At 47.3% G+C, this 20,295-nt stretch overlaps 2 protein-coding genes across 2 annotated transcripts; both read right to left on the bottom strand.

Annotated features, from left to right (window-relative positions):
• Positions 1-4,641: 4,641 nt before the first annotated feature.
• Positions 4,642-5,739, bottom strand: LOC147978358 (uncharacterized). The gene has a single exon (XM_087514721.1). It carries the CDS (start codon positions 5,737-5,739, stop codon positions 4,642-4,644), a length of 1,098 nt encoding a protein of 365 aa, XP_087370847.1.
• A 10,391-nt stretch (positions 5,740-16,130) lies between these two features.
• Positions 16,131-18,784, bottom strand: LOC125542646 (G-type lectin S-receptor-like serine/threonine-protein kinase At2g19130). Its single transcript, XM_048705763.2, has one exon. The coding sequence runs from the start codon at positions 18,710-18,712 to the stop codon at positions 16,223-16,225; it is 2,490 nt and encodes an 829-aa protein (XP_048561720.2). The 5' UTR covers positions 18,713-18,784; the 3' UTR covers positions 16,131-16,222.
• Between the last annotated feature and the right edge of the window lie 1,511 nt (positions 18,785-20,295).

Genomic DNA, 20,295 nt, shown 5'->3' with positions numbered 1-20,295 from the left:
CGCCTTCAAGGCCTAGAATCAGCGCACGCGGACTTGGCAATCAAATTCCAGCGGCAGCAGGAGCAGGTCGACTCACTTAGCCAGCAAAGGGGGTCTCAGCAGCTGCAGCAGCTAGCGGATGATCCAGCATTGGATACCACCGCCCCATCCATGCCGAGAAGCAGCGTGGGTTCTGCCCCGTTTGACGCAATGCTGGATAGATACCCCGTGGATGATATCGCGGAGAACACTAACTGCGAGCTACACTTCAAAATTAAGAACATATCCTTGAAGGTGGCGGACGGTGTTGCTTATACAAATTCCCCCGATGCAACCTTCCATTGCAACCCGATTCCAGCAGGCTATGCTCGTGTCGTGGTTGATGAGGTGGTGGACCAATATTCGGGGCTAGAGCTTGACATTCCTGGAGGTGACGAGGAGCACACACTCGGAGATGCCAAACATCGTATCATCCTATGGAGAAAGGATTGCATCATCTTTCGAAGGCCACCGACACCGCGTCACCCGACTCCTCGTCGAAGTCCGCCACCGAGTCAGTAGACTCCCGCTCCTCCAAGTCCACCAACACGTGAGGCCACTCCTCCTCCTCCAAGTCCGGCAAAGTGTCAGGCCACTCCTCCTCCAAGTCCGACACAACGTCAGACGTCCACTCCTCCTCCAAGTCCAGCACAACCTCAGGCCACTGCAAGTCCGGCACAGCTTCAGGCCACTCCTCCTCGTCCAACTCAGCCCCGTCAGCCGTCTCCGCCGCCTCAGCAATCACAGAAGAGACACCCCGCAGCTATGGTGCGTAGCGGTACGAGTCGAGGTCATAGTACAGGAAGTACAGGCGGAGGCAAGCGATATAAATATGGTCCAAACCTCACTACTCCTCTTCCTGTGAGGGCTTACGACAGGACGGAGGAGCAAACCAATGCCATAGTGCGGGCAGAAGTCGACGCCCATTTTGGGCCGAAACCGCCACCGCCGCCAAGGGAGAAAGTGCTTGTGGAAGTAGTTGACCACTTCATTCGTATGTCTCAACCACCAGCTCCTAAGCCTGTTGACACAGACTATGAGCGCCACATCAGGAAGTTACATCGACAACGTCTACAGAAGGAGGCGAGCTCGAGCTCGAGCAAACAACAAGCAGCTGTCAAAAAATGCGGGAAAACCGTTGCCCAGCTAGGAGAACAGGCGGCGCAATCGATCCCCCCGCTTGTTGTGCCGCCAACAACACGTGACAGTACGCGCGCCCAATATTATTGTGGCCAAACAGTTTACGTTCCCGAGGTGGGCGATGTGGTAATAACCCAGGAGCATATAATGCAGGCTGAAACTCTCAAAATCACTGTTGGACAACTCCTCGAGATCGAGGACATGCCTGTGCTTAAAGAGGAGGAAATAAAACGGAAATATGCCCGGGGCCAACCTTTGGTCAAGCCAGAAGAGGTCAAGAAGCTCCCAACGAGAATGTATGAATTACATGAATGGTACATGGACATTACCAAGATATCCGATCGAGAGTCCCTCATGGTGCAAGTCAAGAAGGATCATTACTACCATGAGAAACCTGTGACCGTTGAGTATTCTGAACTGTTTCAGTTATACAATCAAGACGCACTCGACAAATCTATCGTCAGTTGCTATTGTCTGTAAGTGATTTCTTTCTGTAATTTAAGTCTCAAGCTAGCTGTAGTGATCCTTTTGATCAATCATTACCTGTAATTATCCTCACTATATTCTTTTCTGTGGTATTATGCAGGATGAAGATGTATGAAATGAGAAAAGGTGGACGCTATGGCATTGGGTTCATTGACCCAAACACCGTTAATGAATACACATGGAAAATAAACAAGCATTATGAAAAGCAGGTAGAGGACAGCATGCTAGAGTTCTTGAAGCGCCTCAAATACAATGAAGATATACTACTTCCTTACAACTTCCAGTGAGTCACACTTTCTTGTAGTACAAATTCTCTGTTTTTGCCTACTAGCTAGCTACATGTTTTTGCTTACATATGCCCGCCTAATTAAGACATGCAAACGTGTGTGCGCCGAAACAGTTCAAATACTGGACTCGCTACTCAAAGCAAATAGTGACTATAACATCTTGTTTGGGATAATCAATAGATAATTTCAATCATTATTAACTATATATCTCGGCCTATTTAGTTCGTCATTTCATGATATGAATTATTTAATAACCCCTTTATTCATTTTCTTTGTCGGCGGGCAGGGCTTGGGCAAGGTTCATCAGCGTCACGGAAGGCGAATGGAAACGACAGCTGAAATGGTTTCGACCCAAGGTAAGTAATTAAGTAGTACTAGCTAGCTAGCTAGCTGCCATCTCTTTAATTATCATGCTTGATTAATTATTATCTGATCAAATTAAATTCCATTCTCGTAATAAAGGCCCTGAAGCAGGCGCAGGGGACTGATCTGTGTGTATTCTGCGTTTGCGAGAACATTCGCATGATGGCGTCCGAAAGGAGCAGATCTCAAAGACAGAAATGGGTACGCTTGTCAGAACACTATTCACAATTTTTACACCATTATCGATATCTAGTCACACAACTAATACACATGCATATTGATCTCCTTCTTAACAGTTCAAAGAGGTGCGGGACAAGCTCCTAGAAACGGAGCGCGTAGAACCACTTCAAGAGGAAATAGCGGGATTTTTGCTCGACCAGGTCATAAATCCGAAGGGAGAATACTATTACCCGCTACCGCCCCCATCGACCAGGTCATGAACCACTTCCAATTGTCATCGTGCTCCAAAGGCACCAATTAGGCTAATGCCACTGGTTCCGAAGGCAACATGCATATGTAGGAGAAATTGTATATAGCTATACATGTGTGTATGTGTGAATTAATATGGTGGTTTGTGAGACATTGATGATGTATATATGATTGGTTCTACTAGAAATTCTATTTATATATATATATATATGCATAACGTGTACAATGTGTAGTACCGTAAAATACCAGCAAACAAAAAAGAATTAAAATGGAAAACACAAAATTAAATGAAAAAGAAATCATAAAACCAAAAAACCCCCAAACATTTTAGTACCGGTTGGTGTTACCAACCGGTACTAAAGGGCTCCCGCCCCCCGGAGCTGGCTCGTGCCACGTGGTTGCCCTTTAGCACCGGTTCGTGCTGAACCGGTACTAAAGGGGGGGGCCTTTAGTGACCACACTTTAGTGTCGGTTATGGAACCGGCACTAAAGGGCCTTACGAACCGGTGCTATTGCCCGGTTCTGCACTAGTGTACTCCCAAGACATGAAACCCCACAATCGCGCAGGCGGCCCGCCAAACTCTCCAAAAACACAACATCCACAAACCCCTTCACTGCTACTACGCCAAGTGACTCCCCATGAGAACACCTCGACACAAGACATCAAGCATCTCCCAACCACTACTAGGGAAAACCTTATACACAGAATCTTAGCAGCAGCGCGGCACAAAAAAAAGCGTTACTGCTAATTAGCAGTAGCGCGGGTTTTTACCCCTTGCTACTACTAAGTTGATAGTAGTAGCGCATGTTTTTAACCCTCGCTACTACTAAGCGGTCTCTACCGTGCTCCCCGACACATGCCATAGTAGTAGCGAGGGGTATAAACCCGCGCTACTACTAAGTTGATAGTAGTAGCGCGGTTTTATACCCCTCGCTACTACTAAGTACGAGGTAGGTGAAGTCGCCATATCCTCGGCCGAATCCCCATCTCTTCTCCCAAATCCCTCCTCTCTTCCACCATTCTCTCCTCTCACTTTCCATACGCTCTCACATGGACCTCTTACCCATGCGCCCATCCATCTCCGTGGCGCCGAAAGAGGCCGCCGCCTCACGCCACCGGCGTCTAGGAGCTCGCCGGTCTTCCACCGACGTCTAGGAGGCCGCCGCCCCACGCCACCACATCGGAGCACCTCACCACCGGTGACTAGCTCCGCTGCTCCCTACATCACCTTCCTCTCTCCCTCGGTTTTCCTTTCCTCTCTCTCTCCCTCTGGTTTGACTCACCCTCCCATGTCCATGCCCGTGCAGGTCGTCACCATGGACGACTCGAAGCTATCTGGCATGGTCAGGAAGAGGAGCCCCACGCCGCGGCCTGGCTCTGCCATAGAAATGGGCCCTCTCCAACAGCCACTGTTGGATTTGGTCTTCCGCTGTCCGTTCATGCCTCCTGCGACGCCAATCATCGCTAGATCGAACCACTGCTACCATTGACAACACGCACGGGATCAAGATTTTGTTTTTGTTTTTGAAAGTAATAGAAGTAGCGCGGGATATAAGACCCGCTACAGCTAATTAGCAGTAGCGTTGTTTGCAACGCACGCTACAACTAACCATGTATAGCAGTAGCGTGTGTCAACACGCGCTACTGCTACGAGTTAGCTGTCGCGCCGTATCAGTAGCGCGGGCACCCGCGCTACTGATACACCCAAAACCTGCGCTGCTGCTAGGTTTTTCCCTAGAAGTGAACCCACAATGAGAACCCAAACAAAGAGGACAAGCCGAGAGACCAAAGATCATCCATCAAGCAGCCATAGACACCTTGCTTTTGGCATCATTTTTGCCTTTGCCCGCCTTTTTTTGTTTGCCCCTTATTAGCGTCCCCATCAGGAGACAAGCAATTGACCTGCCCAAACCAGGTCTAGCAACCTCCATGCTGGCTAGCAATCACAAGTTCCTTCGCGAAAAGAGCATATGGATTTGGAGTAGGTGCCAACGCAAGTGGCTCAATGGTCATGCCACTCACAGGCATCACCTGCCCGACGGTCGCAGACGAGGGAAGGGCAGCAACATCTAAAACTCCATGCTCCACGCTGAGAGATAGGTTTTCTGACCCCTGACAAGGCTCCACGGGTGGTGGTGAGGGCACCAAGTTCACCTCCGAAGCCTGACAAGGCTCCATGGGGGGTGGTGAGGACACATGGTCCACCTTCAAAGCCTGGAGAGAGCCCAACTTGAGCTGCTCCATCGACACAGACGAAACATGTTCCCCACGTAACACCTGCAACTCAGGCATAATCTGCAACACCAGAGACACAACCTCGGCGGATGCCTCACCCACGGAGTCCGGCAACACAAGGGGCGTCGAACTAGACCCAACACGGGGCGAGAAGCTACCAAAGAGCTCCGTATCCGCCTCATCCATGAAGCCAACAGAAGACTCAACCACGGGAGCCTGTGCAAGAGGGAGCCTTTGCAGAGTAGCCTCCGCGCGCTCTAGAAAGCTCCCAATACGCACCATCCAGCCTTGCATGGAGTCGGCGACCTCGTGAAGCGGCTTAATTGCCTCCTCCATCTGTGAGGAAGTTATGCAATGAAGATCAGATCCTAGCAACTTTGAGTGCACCCCTAGAGCAGACTGGAGCATCACATCTATCGGGACAGAAGAAGTCTTCATGTTGGACGGGGCCTCATGTTTCTCAGATGTTGGTAAAGGCACAACAATCGAAGCCCAAGAATGAGCCAACGGCCGAACAGAACTTGCATAAGGCTGCGGCTGCACCGGCTTGCAGCCATCCCGTGCACAGTATCCCGAGCGAAAGCATTGGTTGCAGCGGATTGGATCCCTGCGCTCGGCCGCTCGATGACCTTTTCCGAAGCAACGAAAACATCTATTCCAGAGCCACGCGGGCGGCCGGGGGCGATGATGAGGCATGAAAGCCGAAGGTGGCCGAGGTGCCAGCCGTGCACGGCAGGACTGGACAAGCTTCCAGCCTGCAGCGTCCTCCATGAGCCCCATGCATGCCGCATCCGGCCCGACGAGGAAGTTGTTGGAAATATGCCCTAGAGGCAATAATAAAAGCATTATTATTATATTTCTTTGTTCATGATAATTGTATTTATTCATGCTATAACTGTATTATCCGGAAATCGTAATACATGTGTGAATACATAGACCATAATATGTCCCTAGTAAGCCTCTAGTTGACTAGCTCGTTGATCAACAGATAGTCATGATTTCCTGGCTATGGACATTGGATGTCATTGATAACGGGATCACATCATTAGGAGAATGATGTGATGGACAAGACCCAATCCTAAGCATAGTACAAAGATCGTGTAGTTCGTTTGCTAGAGCTTTTCCAATGTCAAGTATCTTTTCCTTTGACCATGAGATCGTGTAACTCCTAGATACCGTAGGAGTGCTTTGGGTGTATCAAACTTCACAACATAACTGGGTGACTATAAAGGTGCATTACAGGTATCTCCGAAAGTGTCTGTTGGGTTGACACGGATCGAGACTGGGATTTGTCACTCTGGATAACGGAGAGGTATCACTGGGCCCACTCGGTAATGCATCATCATTATGAGCTCAAGGTGACCAAGTGGTTGATCACGGGATCATGCATTACGGTACGAGTAAAGTGACTTGCCGGTAACGAGATTGAACAAGGTATTGGGATACCGACGATCGAGTCTCGGGCAAGTAACATACCGATTGACAAAGGGAATTGTATACGGGGTTGATTAATCCTCGACATCGTGGTTCATCCGATGAGATCATCGTGGAGCATGTGGGAGCCATCATGGGTATCCAGATCCCGCTGTTGGTTATTGACCGGAGAGTCGTCTCGGTCATGTCTGCTTGTCTCCCGAACCCGTAGGGTCTACACACTTAAGGTTCGGTGACGCTAGGGTTATGAAGATATGAATATGCAGTAACCCGAATGTTGTTCGGAGTCCCGGATGAGATCCCGGACGTCACGAGGAGTTCCGGAATGGTCCGGAAGTAAATAATTATATATAGGAAGTGCTGTTTCGGCCATCGGGACAAGTTTCAGGGTTATCGGTATTGTACCGGGACCACCTGTCCCGGGGGGCCACATGGGCTGTAGGGGGTGCGCCTTGGCCTTCATGGGCCAAGGGCACCAGCCCTACTAGGCCCATGCGCCTAGGGTTTCCACCACGGAGGAGTCCAAGTGGTGGAAGGCACCCCGAGGTGCCTTGGGGGGCAGGGAAACCCTCCCCTGGCCGCCGCACCTAGGAGATCAGATCTCCTAGGCTGCGCACCACCCCCCCTTGGCCCTCCTATATATAGTGGGGGAGAGGAGGGATTTCATACCTCAGCCTTTGGTGCTTCCTCTCTCCCCGTTACGTCTCTCTCTCGTAGTATAGGCGAAGCCTTGCTACTGTGACGCCCTGCATCCACCACCACGCCGTCGTGCTGCTGGATCTTCATCAACCTCTCTTCCCCCCTTGCTGGATAAAGAAAGGAGGACACGTCATCCGTTCCGTACGTGTGTTGAATGCGGAGGCACCGTCCGTTCGGTGCTTGATCATCGGTGATTTGAATCACGTCGTGTTCGACTACATCATCCCCGTTCTTTGAACGCTTCCGCTCACGATCTACAAGGTACGTAGATGCATCTAATCACTCGTTGCTAGATGAACTCCTAGATGGATCTTGGTGAAACGAGTAGGAAAATTTTTGTTTTCTGCAACGTTCTCCAACAGTGGCATCATGAGCTAGGTCTATGCGTAGTTCTCTTGCACGAGTAGAACACAAAGTAGTTGTGGGCGTTGATTTTGTTCAATATGCTTGCCGTTACTAGTCTTATCTTGATTCGGCGGCATCGTGGGATGAAGCGGCCCGGACCGACCTTACACGTACTCTTACGTGAGACAGGTTCCACCGACTGACATGCACTAGTTGCATAAGGTGGCTAGCGGGTGTGTGTCTCTCCTACTTTAGTCGGATCGGATTCGATGAAAAGGGTCCTTATGAAGGGTAAATAGCAATTGGCATATCACGTTGTGGTCATTGCGTAGGTAAGAAACGTTCTTGCTAGAAACCCATAGCAGCCACGTAAAACATGCAAACAACAATTAGAGGACGTCTAACTTGTTTTTGCAGGGTATGCTATGTGATGTGATATGGCCAAAAGGATGTGATGAATGATATATGTGATGTATGAGATTGATCATGTTCTTGTACAAGGAATCACGACTTACATGTCGATGAGTATGACGATCTACAAGGATGATCATGGAGCCCCAAGATGGAGATCAAAGGAGCTATGTGATATTGGCCATATCATGTCACTGTTATTATTTGATTACATGTGATGTTTATCATGTTTTGCATCTTGTTTACTTAAAACGACGGTAGTAAATAAGATGATCCCTTACAACAATTTCAAGAAGTGTTCTCCCCTAACTGTGCACCGTTGCTACAGTTCGTCGCTTCGAAGCACCACGTGTTAATCGGGTGTGATAGATCCTTTCGTTCACATACAACGGGTGTAAGAAGTTTTACACATGCAAAAACACTTAGGGTTAACTTGACGAGCCTAAGCATGTGAAGACATGGCCTCGGAACATAGAGACCGAAAGGTCGAACACGAGTCGTATGGAAGATACGATCAACATGGAGATGTTCACCAACGATGACTAGTCCGTCTCACGTGTTAATCGGACACGGATTAGTTGACTTGGATCGTGTAACACTTAGATGACTAGAGGGATGTCTAATCTGAGTGGGAGTTCATTAATAATTTGATTAGATGAACTTGATTATCATGAACTTAGTCTAAAATCTTTACAATATGTCTTGTAGATCAAATGGCCAACGTTGTATTCAATTTCAACGCGTTCCTAGAGAAAACCAAGCTGAAAGACGATGGCAGCAACTATACGGACTGGGTCCGGAACCTGAGGATCATCCTCATAGCTGCCAAGAAAGATTATGTCCTACAAGCACCGCTAGGTGATCCACCCGTCCCACAGAACCAAGATGCTATGAACGCTTGGCAGACACGTTCTGATGACTACTCCCTCGTTCAGTGCGGCATGCTTTACAGCTTAGAGCCGGGGCTCCAAAAGCGTTTTGAGAGACATGGAGCATATGAGATGTTCGAAGAGCTGAAAATGGTTTTTCAAGCTCATGCCCGGATCGAGAGATATGAAGTCTCCGATAAGTTCTTCAGCTGTAAGATGGATGAAAATAGTTCTGTCAGTGAGCACATACTCACTATGTCTGGGTTACATAACCGCTTGACTCAGCTGAGAGTTAATCTCCCGGATGACGCGGTCATTGACAGAATCCTCCAGTCGCTTCCACCAAGCTACAAGAGCTTTGTGATGAACTTCAATATGCAGGGGATGGTAAAGACCATTCCTGAAGTATTTGCTATGCTGAAATCAGCAGAGGTAGAAGTCAAGAAGGAACATCAAGTGTTGATGATGAATAAAACCACTAAGTTCAAGAAGGGCAAGGGTAAAAAGAACTTCAAGAAGGACGGCAAGGAAGTTGCTGCGCCCGGCAAGCAAGCTGTCGGGAAGAAGTCAAAGAATGGACCCAAGCCTGAGACAGAGTGCTTTTATTGCAAAGGGAAGGGTCACTGGAAGCGGAACTGCCCCAAATACTTAGCGGATAAGAAGGCCGGCAACACCAAAGGTATATTTGATATACATGTGATTGATGTGTACCTTACCAGTACTCGTAGTAACTCCTGGGTATTTGATACCGGTGCCGTTACTCATATCTGTAACTCACCACAGGAGCTGCGGAATAAACGGAAACTGGAGAAGGACGAGGTGACGATGCGCGTCGGGAATGGTTCCAAGGTCGATGTGATCGCCGTCGGCACGCTACCTCTACATTTACCTACGGGATTAGTTATAAACCTCAATAATTGTTATTTAGTGCCATGTCTGAGCATGAACATTGTATCAGGATCTCGTTTAATACGAGATGGCTACTCATTTAAATCCGAGAATAATGGTTGTTCTATTTATATGAGAGATATGTTTTATGGTCATGCTCCGATAGTCAATGGTTTATTCTTAATGAATCTCGAGCGTATTACTACACATATTCATAGTGTGAATACCAAAAGATGTAAAGTTGATAATGATAGTCCCGCATACTTGTGGCACTGCCGCCTTGGTCACATAGGTGTCAAACGCATGAAGAAGCTCCATGCAGATGGACTTTTAGAGTCTCTTGATTATGAATCATTTGACACGTGCGAACCATGCCTCATGGGTAAAATGACCAAGACTCCGTTCTCAGGAACAATGGAGCGAGCAACCAACTTATTGGAAATCATACATACTGATGTGTGCGGTCCAATGAGTGTTGAGGCTCGCGGTGGCTATCGTTATGTTCTCACCCTCACTGATGACTTAAGTAGATATGGGTATGTCTACTTAATGAAACACAAGTCTGAAACCTTTGAAAAGTTCAAGGAATTTCAGAGTGAAGTTGAGAATCATCGTGACAGGAAAATCAAGTTTCTACGATCAGATCGTGGAGGAGAATACTTGAGTCACGAATTTGGCACACACTTAAGAAAATGTGGAATAGTTTCACAACTAACGCCGCCTGGAACACCTCAGCGTAATGGTGTGTCCGAACGTCGTAATCGCACTCTATTAGATATGGTGCGATCTATGATGTCTCTTACCGATTTACCGTTATCTTTTTGGGGCTATGCTTTAGAGACTGCCGCATTCACTTTAAATAGGGCTCCGTCGAAATCCGTTGAGACGACACCGTATGAATTATGGTTTGGGAAGAAACCTAAGCTGTCGTTTCTAAAAGTTTGGGGATGCGATGCTTATGTCAAGAAACTTCAACCTGAAAAGCTCGAACCCAAGTCGGAAAAATGCGTCTTCATAGGATACCCTAAAGAAACTTATGGGTATACCTTCTACCTCAGATCCGAAGGCAAGATCTTTGTTGCCAGGAATGGATTCTTTCTAGAGAAAGAGTTTCTCTCGAAAGAAGTAAGTGGGAGGAGAGTAGAACTTGATGAAGTATTGCCTCTTGAACCGGTAAATGGCGCAACTCAAGAAAATGTTCTTGAGGTGCCTGCACTGACTAGAGAGGAAGTTAATGATGATGATCAAGATACTTCTGATCAAGCTCCTACTGAAATTCGAAGGTCCACAAGGACACGTTCCGCACCAGAGTGGTACGGCAACCCTGTCTTGGAAATCATGTTGTTAGACAACAGTGAACCTTCGAACTATGAAGAAGCGATGGCGGGCCCGGATTCCGACAAATGGCTAGAAGCCATGAAATCCGAGATAGGATCCATGTATGAAAACGAAGTATGGACTTTGACTGACTTGCCCGTTGAACAGTGAGCCATAGGAAATAAATGGATCTTTAAGAAGAAGACAGACGCGGATGGTAATGTGACCATCTATAAAGCTAGGCTTGTCGCTAAGGGTTATCGACAAGTTCAAGGGGTTGACTACGATGAGACTTTCTCACCGGTAGCAAAGCTGAAGTCCGTCCGAATCATGTTAGCGATTGCCACATTCTATGATTATGAAATATGGCAAATGGACGTCAAAACGGCATTCCTTAATGGTTTCCTTAAGGAAGAGTTGTATATGATGCAGCCGGAAGGTTTTGTCGATCCTAAGAATGCTGACAAGGTGTGCAAGCTCCAACGCTCGATTTATGGGCTGGTGCAAGCATCTCGGAGTTGGAACATTCGCTTTGATGAGATGATCAAAGCGTTTGGGTTTACACAGACTTATGGAGAAGCCTGCGTTTACAAGAAAGTGAGTGGGAGCTCTGTAGCATTTCTCATACTATATGTAGATGACATACTTTTGATGGGAAATGATATAGAACTCTTGGACAGCATCAAGGCCTACTTGAATAAAAGTTTTTCAATGAAGGACCTTGGAGAAGCTGCTTATATATTAGGCATCAAGATCTACAGAGATAGATCAAGACGCCTCATAGGTCTTTCACAAAGCACATACCTTGAAAAGATTTTGAAGAATTTCAAAATGGATCAGTCCAAGAAAGGGTTCTTGCCTGTTTTGCAAGGTATGAAATTGAGCTCAGCTCAATGTCCGACCACGGCAGAAGAGATAGAAGAGATGAGTGTCATCCCCTATGCCTCAGCCATAGGTTCTATTATGTATGCCATGCTGTGTACCAGACCTGATGTAAACCTTGCCGTAAGTTTGGTAGGAAGGTACCAAAGTAATCCCGGCAAGGAACACTGGACAGCGGTCAAAAATATCCTGAAGTACCTGAAAAGGACTAAGGAAATGTTTCTCGTTTATGGAGGTGACGAAGAGCTCGTCGTAAAGGGTTACGTCGACGCTAGCTTCGACACAGATCTGGATGACTCTAAGTCACAAACCGGATACGTGTATATGTTGAATGGTGGAGCAGTGAGCTGGTGCAGCTGCAAACAGAGCGTCGTGGCGGGATCTACATGTGAAGCGGAGTACATGGCAGCCTCGGAGGCAGCACATGAAGCTATATGGGTGAAGGAGTTCATCACCGACCTAGGAGTCATACCCAATGTGTCGGGGCCAATCAAACTCTTTTGTGACAACACTGGAGCTATTGCACTTGCCAAGGAGCCCAGGTTTCACAAGAAGACAAGGCACATCAAGCGTCGCTTCAACTCCATTCGTGAAAATGTTCAAGATGGAGACATAGAGATTTGTAAAGTACATACAGACCTGAATATAGCAGATCCGTTGACTAAACCTCTCCCTAGGGCAAAACATGATCAACACCAGAATTCCATGGGTGTTCGATTCATCACAATGTAACTAGATTATTGACTCTAGTGCAAGTGGGAGACTGTTGGAAATATGCCCTAGAGGCAATAATAAAAGCATTATTATTATATTTCTTTGTTCATGATAATTGTCTTTATTCATGCTATAACTGTATTATCCGGAAATCGTAATACACGTGTGAATACATAGACCATAATATGTCCCTAGTAAGCCTCTAGTTGACTAGCTCGTTGATCAACAGATAGTCATGATTTCCTGGCTATGGACATTGGATGTCATTGATAACGGGATCACATCATTAGGAGAATGATGTGATGGACAAGACCCAATCCTAAGCATAGTACAAAGATCGTGTAGTTCGTTTGCTAGAGCTTTTCCAATGTCAAGTATCTTTTCCTTTGACCATGAGATCGTGTAACTCCCGGATACCGTAGGAGTGCTTTGGGTGTATCAAATGTCACAACGTAACTGGGTGACTATAAAGGTGCATTACAGGTATCTCCGAAAGTGTTTGTTGGGTTGACACGGATCGAGACTGGGATTTGTCACTCTGGATAACGGAGAGGTATCACTGGGCCCACTCGTTAATGCATCATCATTATGAGCTCAAGGTGACCAAGTGGTTGATCACGGGATCATGCATTACGGTACGAGTAAAGTGACTTGCCGGTAACGAGATTGAACAAGGTATTGGGATACCGACGATCGAGTCTCGGGCAAGTAACATACCGATTGACAAAGGGAATTGTATACGGGGTTGATTAATCCTCGACATCGTGGTTCATCCGATGAGATCATCGTGGAGCATGTGGGATCCATCATGGGTATCCAGATCCCGCTGTTGGTTATTGACCGGAGAGTCGTCTCGGTCATGTCTGCTTGTCTCCCGAACCCGTAGGGTCTACACACTTAAGGTTCGGTGACGCTAGGGTTATGAAGATATGAATATGCAGTAACCCGAATGTTGTTCGGAGTCCCGGATGAGATCCGGACGTCACGAGGAGTTCCGGAATGGTCCGGAAGTAAAGAATTATATATAGGAAGTGCTGTTTCGGCCATCGGGACAAGTTTCGGGGTTATCGGTATTGTACCGGGACCACCGGAGGGGTCCCGGGGGCCCACCGGGTGGGGCCACCTGTCCCGGGGGGCCACATGGGCTGTAGGGGGTGTGCCTTGGCCTTCATGGGCCAAGGGCACCAGCCCTACTAGGCCCATGCGCCTAGGGTTTCCACCACGGAGGAGTCCAAGTGGTGGAAGGCACCCCGAGGTGCCTTGGGGGGAGGGAAACCCTCCCCTGGCCGCCGCACCTAGGAGATCAGATCTCCTAGGCTGCGCACCACCCCCCCTTGGCCCTCCTATATATAGTGGGGGAGAGGAGGGATTTCATACCTCAGCCTTTGGTGCTTCCTCTCTCCCCGTTACGTCTCTCTCTCGTAGTATAGGCGAAGCCCTGCTACTGTGACGCCCTGCATCCACCACCACGCCGTCGTGCTGCTGGATCTTCATCAACCTCTCTTCCCCCCTTGCTGGATCAAGAAAGGAGGAGACGTCATCCGTTCCGTACGTGTGTTGAATGCGGAGGCACCGTCCGTTCGGTGCTTGATCATCGGTAATTTGAATCACGTCGTGTTCGACTACATCATCCCCGTTCTTTGAACGCTTCCGCTCGCGATCTACAAGGTACGTAGATGCATCTAATCACTCGTTGCTAGATGAACTCCTAGATGGATCTTGGTGAAACGAGTAGGAAAATTTTTGTTTTCTGCAACGTTCTCCAACAGAAGTCTGCATCTGCGTCTGCACCAGAGACCAGGGGGGCTGGAGCTCAACAAGGCAGCAGGTGGCCGGCCGCCGCCTAGGCAGGGCAGCTGTGCCGGCGGCCCGTCAATGGTCTCCGGCACCTCCACGACGACGTCCTCAGAACACAAACGTGGCTCCGGCGGCGGGGACACGGGCCCCCGATCCATATCAGGCCGGGGCGGTTGGGAGCTTGGTGACGAGCAGAGGAGGCCGCAGGGAGCCGTCGGCCGGCCGGAAGAGGAGCCGATAAGGAGGACGGGGACGGTTTGCAGAGGAGGCAGACTAGCCGGCACCGATGGCGTGCACAGGAGCTTGCGCGAGGCGGCGAAGCATCCCTAAATGGCCGGATCGGCCTTGCGGGCAGCGAGGGAGGCCGCAGCGAGCGTGATGGTCAAAGATGGCGCGGCCGCCGAAGACGGCGCGGCCGCCGTGAGCATTGGGCCGTCACGGGCGCCTTGAGCAGACAGCGACGCAGCCGTCGCGGGGGCGGATCTTCGAGGGGCAGAAGAGAGAGGGCACCGTGGTGGTTCCGGATCTTGTCCCGGCGGCAGCAGGGGACGCCGGAGGAAGGAGATCGGGCGACGCCGCCGAAGAGGTCTTAGGCGCATTGTTAGGACAACAACATTGTACATATCCTAAGTGCGCCATTTTGGCATTGCCACGGGCGTCGCTCACAACAACGCATACACGAACCACACCAAACACACGAGGCGACTGCACATCTCCTGCCAGCCACACGTGAAGGAGCGTATGCACACATGGTTATATTTTTTCTGTTTTGATTAATGTTATATTTTGTTTTTCGTTTTTCCTCTACATTTAGAAATGCTTTATTATGTTTTCAAATAGTTTTTATTTTACTAATTTTGTAAAAAAAAACTGGCATGTATTTAAAAATGTATTCATTGCGTATTCCAGAAATGTTCAATGTGTGTTTAAACAACGTCAGACGTGTGTGTTGTGTGTTAAATTTATTTATTGTGTATTTAGATAATCTTGACAGTATATTAACAAAAAAATTGTGTTTTCAAAATATGTTCAAGTATTTTGTTTCACCTTCTAACAAATGATCATAACTAAAGAAAGTGCTCGACACATTTAAAAAATCATTAATATTAAAAGTGTTTGATCCATTTTATTAAATGATCATGTAATTTGAAAAATGTTGATGTACTAAAAAATGAAAATTTAGAAAGTGTTCCACATTCTTTTTAGTCATGCAGTTAAAAATAGTTTTAAAACCTTCATGTAAATTAAAAAAATTCGGCACATTGTAAAAAAGATGCTCATGTAATAAAAGAGTGTTCAGTACATTTCTAAAAAATTATCAAGAAGATGTTCACGTATTAAAAAATGCTCATGTATTAAAAAAATGTTCATGTGGTTTAGAAGTGTTCACACATTTAAATAAAAATGATCATGTTTTGTTGAACAAGCAATTTTGAAAAGAAAATATTGTTTTTCCCCGCATGGTGGAGGGGTCGAAGCACCGGATGGTGGTGAACCTGGGTTCCTGCAGGTTCTGCGTTCTGTAGTCCTTCGCAGACGACAGGCGCCGAAGTGGCCAGCAGTTCGCGGTTCTCACCGGCGAGCGCTTTGCCGTGCTCACTGGCTCGGAGATAGATCACGGCGACCACGGCGGCGGCACCGATGGTGAAGCACGAGTCGGCGTGCTATGACTGCGCCAACAACTTCATCCTCCGGGCGCTCTGATTGATCCACTCATCGAATGAGTGAATATTCTGCTAGTTTGATGGATCCATGGACATATATGTACATCAGTTAAGAGAACAAATTATTAGTAATTGCAAGCTTGCTTGCCTTCCTTTATTAATTCAGTACACAATGCAACTTCAAGATTTGCTAAAACAAACAAATATTAGTACAACATTGTTTGCAGTTACATTTCTAGATCATTACACTGAAGTTGCATTAGGGCGTCCAGTTATAGCTGCAAGTAGCTTTGGCATCGGAAGCATGTCGATCTCCTGGAGCCCCTCGAGAACCCGTACCACTTCACCCATCGTCGGTCGATCAGACTCGTCATCTTGGATGCACCATAATGCCACTTTGCAAACCCTCTCAGCCTGTTTCAAATCAAAGTCACCATGTAGTTGTGGATCAACCAAACTCTGCATATCTCCCCCGCAAAGCTTGCTGATGACTTGCACAGGGAAATATTCAACACGATCGCCAGCACCGCTGCCAGTACATGCTTCAGGTAAATTTCTCCTTCCTGATATGATCTCAAACAGTACCATGCCAAAGCTGTAAACATCAACTTTGGGTGTGACAGCAACTCCGCTAAGCCATTCTGGGGCAAGATAACCCACAGTTCCTCTGAATGTAGTCAAGACTCGGCTAAAATTCCTGCCCACAAAAGCTGCCATCCCAAAGTCTGCAATTTTAGGAAAAAATGATGCATCGAGCAGTATGTTCTCTGGCTTAATATCACAGTGTATGATGCACTCGCGACAACTCTGATGCAAGTAGGATAGTCCTCTAGCGATTCCTAGGACTATTTGGTACCTAATGTCCCAATTCAGGACAAAGGCATTGCTCTTAAATAGATGTCCATCAAGAGATCCATTAACCATATGCTCATACACAAGTAATCTGTTATCACCTTGGCAACAGAAACCAATCAGTTTGACTAGGTTAACATGTTGAATCAGTCCAATTGAGCTCACCTCAGCTCTGAATTGCTTCTCCCCCTGGCGGGCACCATCAAGCCTTTTTACTGCTATAGTAGTCGAGTCACTTAGTGATCCCTTATATACAGAACCAAAACCACCTGTTCCCAACTTTTCAGAGAAGTTTTTTGTAGCATGAGCTAAATCAGTGTATCTAAACGCGGTTAACCCACTAGGGCCTTGGTTGCCGTATAAAGGCAAACCACACCACCCAAGTTTTTTCCTCCAAATCACTAACAACAACATGAGAATTAGTAACCCAAAACTACTAATGCTTGCAGCAGTAACAACTCCAACATTTGGTTTTCTTTTGTCTTTTCCCAAACTTGGCAGATCTTTGGCGGCAAGGCGCAGGTAAAGAACATCTTCAGAACTAATTTCAAGGCCATCACTGAGACTTACAGCAAGCAGTTTCCCATGCCAGACAGAGCAATTGCTATTGCTATAGGAATAAGCCGTGCAGGAGCAGGAGCTGAGACAAGATTCCTCACACTTACTACGAGTGGTAGCAAGGTTTACACTTTGCGAGTGGTAGGGCAATGTAACTTTGGCAATTGGGTGGAACATGTCTGTCGAAGTTGTCGTGTTCTTGCCACTGGTGCAATATAGCGGTGTATTTCTGGTGCACCCATGTGTTCGATCGCCAAACGCCCAATGTTGTGGCGACTTCTTAGAGAAGTTCTCCATGCAATCACATGGTGGTTGCGCATTGGCGTCGCATACCGTGAAAGGTCCGCAGGTTGCAGCTGGGGTGCAGACATCAACAGGGTCGGCAAATACAGCTTGCCAAGATTGATTGGCTTGTGACCAGATATTCAGCTTGATTTGACCAGAGATGTCTAGCGAGAGAAATGAGGAGGATGATTCATCTGGCGAGGTGTAAATATAGTACTCCTCTTCTTGGTTATTGGTATAATTTGGGACAATCAAACCATTTGTTCGTGGGTCCAATTGTAAAATCTTTTGGATTCTTGGTAAAAGTTTCAATATATCTGAAGTTTCGGGCGCATAAACCCGATACTCTACCGAGGGTTTGCGGCGCTTGAGAACTATCCCTTTGCCATTGGTGTCTAGCTCGATGCTATATGAGCCAAGCCCCGGATCAATGATGCTCTTTCTCGAGATTCCCCGACGGTTCAAACCGGTGACCTTGTTCCAGCCAAATTTGGCGCCAGGGAGCACAACATCTGTTGGGTAGTCGAAGCTTTCCCACAACGGTTGGCCAGATGCTGATGTGAGGGCTAGGTTTCCACTGTTTGTGAGGACTACACTGGTGGCCTTCATGTTGCTGGTTCGTGTCCTATTCTTGTTTACAGCAAGAGCGGACCAGAGTACACCACCCTGGTGTATGATGACAAGGTTGCCATCGCTTGAGATTTTGAGCTGTGTGAGGTTGGGTTTGGGGTCAATGATTGGGTCGTCCCTATTGGCGACCCACACAGTTGTACAAACCGGTATCTTGTCGAACCATATGCTAAGGTACCAGTCGGAGCTGTGGGAGGTGGTGTCGTTGGACTTGCTAAGAATAGTGTTGCTTGGTGGATGGAACTGGAAGAAGCCGAGCGCAAACCTGCCGTTTGCTGAGACGAGCTTGTCCCCGACGGTGAGCACCTGGCCCGCCGCGAGAGTATCGCCACTTGCCGAGGAGCATGGAGGAGTAGCGTGCAAGAGGAGGAGAAGGCCGAGCATTATGTGGAGGGGAACCATGGCCATGGGGAAGAAGAGTGCTATGAATGATTGAATGAGTTGGAGAGAAGAGGAAGAGATGTCCTAGTGCACGTTGTCTGCCACTCTGAGAGAAAGGAGGAAGAGGACCCCATGTATATATGGTTGTTGGTTGTTGAGCTGAACACGTAGTACGCAGGAAACAGTAGGAACTCGGTGGTGACCGGGAGGAGACGGCAACGACGACCTGGGGTCGTCGCACCCACTCGCATTGGTCTGCCACTGTTGCGAGCCCCATGGACGTGACGGCCCAGAGCGCGGTCACCATATGCTGGTCGCTGGATCGTTAATGTGCAGGAGACCAAACTGTGTCAGCTGATCCTATATATGCCAAAGCGATTTGATTGATGCCAACATAGCTTTTTTTCCCCACACCACACGCCAAACTGGACTTGTCCCATGCACCTCTGCAAAGAAAAAACCTGGACTTGTTCAATCTGTTCACTGTTTGTACTATTAACTGTCACTGATAAGGACAACTCTCTTGACGTCTGGGGACTAGAGGTGTGCAGACGCAAGTGTGAAGAAAGACTTGAGAGTGTTTAATCTCTGTGCACGGAATGCGATTGATTGCCTTTTGCTCAAGTTTCTGCAAAAAATCTTCAATCAACACAGCCTCCATGACTGAGATTGGTGTGGGACTCTTTCCCAACGCGTGGAAGATGGCAGGACTATTCTATTCTGACATGACAATTGTTCACACAGCGTCCCAAGAACACGCGGCCTCAGCTATTTTCCTTTGGGCGAAAAAAAGAGAGACAAAAGGGAGGGTACATTACGAAAAAGCATAGCAAAGGCCGAGCTCCACAGAGCTCTTTATTTTTTTCAGGAAAAATACTATTTTCACATATTGAAAAAAATCTGAAAAAAGTATATACATAGATGTATATTTGTAGTATATACATATATAATTTCATGAACATATATGTTCACATGTAATGTATACAAAAAAGATAAACACACAGATAAAATGGGCTTTATCTTTGTTGTTTTTGGGCCAGATATTTATCTTTTTTGTGTAGCATGCAAATGATCGAATTACCTGATGAAACTTTTTACATACTTGTTGAACAGTCATATGCATTTGTAATAATTTTTCTGATATTTTCTTGAAACTTTTCAGTATATTCTGATTTTTCTTTGGTAAAACGAGCTCCATGGACCCGGCCGCTGCAATGCCTCACTCCGGTACATTATCAGATTGCAGTGTAGAATGCTCCCTAGCTAGGTTCACTTGTTTCATCTACCTCTCTCTGAGCAAGCTTACACTGATTTACAGTTACCTGAGAGGGGGCTCTCTAGGGTACTCCTTCAAGACAGGCTAAATACTAGGGAGATCCTATAGAGAAAGCACTTTTGCTTGGTTGTTTCAATATACTTGAGGGTTGGGGCACGTTCATAAAGATTTCCCGGCTGTCAGCGACAATGTCAAGCCAGCTCCGGTAAGGGAGTGACGAGAGCGGCGCGTCGACGGCTTGTTCTGGCAGCAATAGTGGTTGCTCAGTGGTCTCAGACTGTCGATGTAATTTTTGTTATGTTTGAGATGTTTTGTAATTCCGATAAACTTTATA

This window comes from Triticum urartu, chromosome 3A (genome assembly GCF_056163025.1).
Source record: "Triticum urartu cultivar PI428250 chromosome 3A, HENAU_Tu73, whole genome shotgun sequence".
In the NCBI taxonomy this organism is placed as follows: Eukaryota; Viridiplantae; Streptophyta; class Magnoliopsida; order Poales; family Poaceae; genus Triticum; species Triticum urartu.
This window is presented reverse-complemented; position numbering and strand designations above follow the sequence as displayed.

Excerpts from the sequence above, each read along its gene's own strand:
- LOC147978358 (XM_087514721.1), bottom strand. The coding sequence starts at position 5,739 with ATGGGGCTCATGGAGGACGCTGCAGGCTGGAAGCTTGTCCAGTCCTGC.
- LOC125542646 (XM_048705763.2), bottom strand. The coding sequence starts at position 18,712 with ATGGCCATGGTTCCCCTCCACATAATGCTCGGCCTTCTCCTCCTCTTG.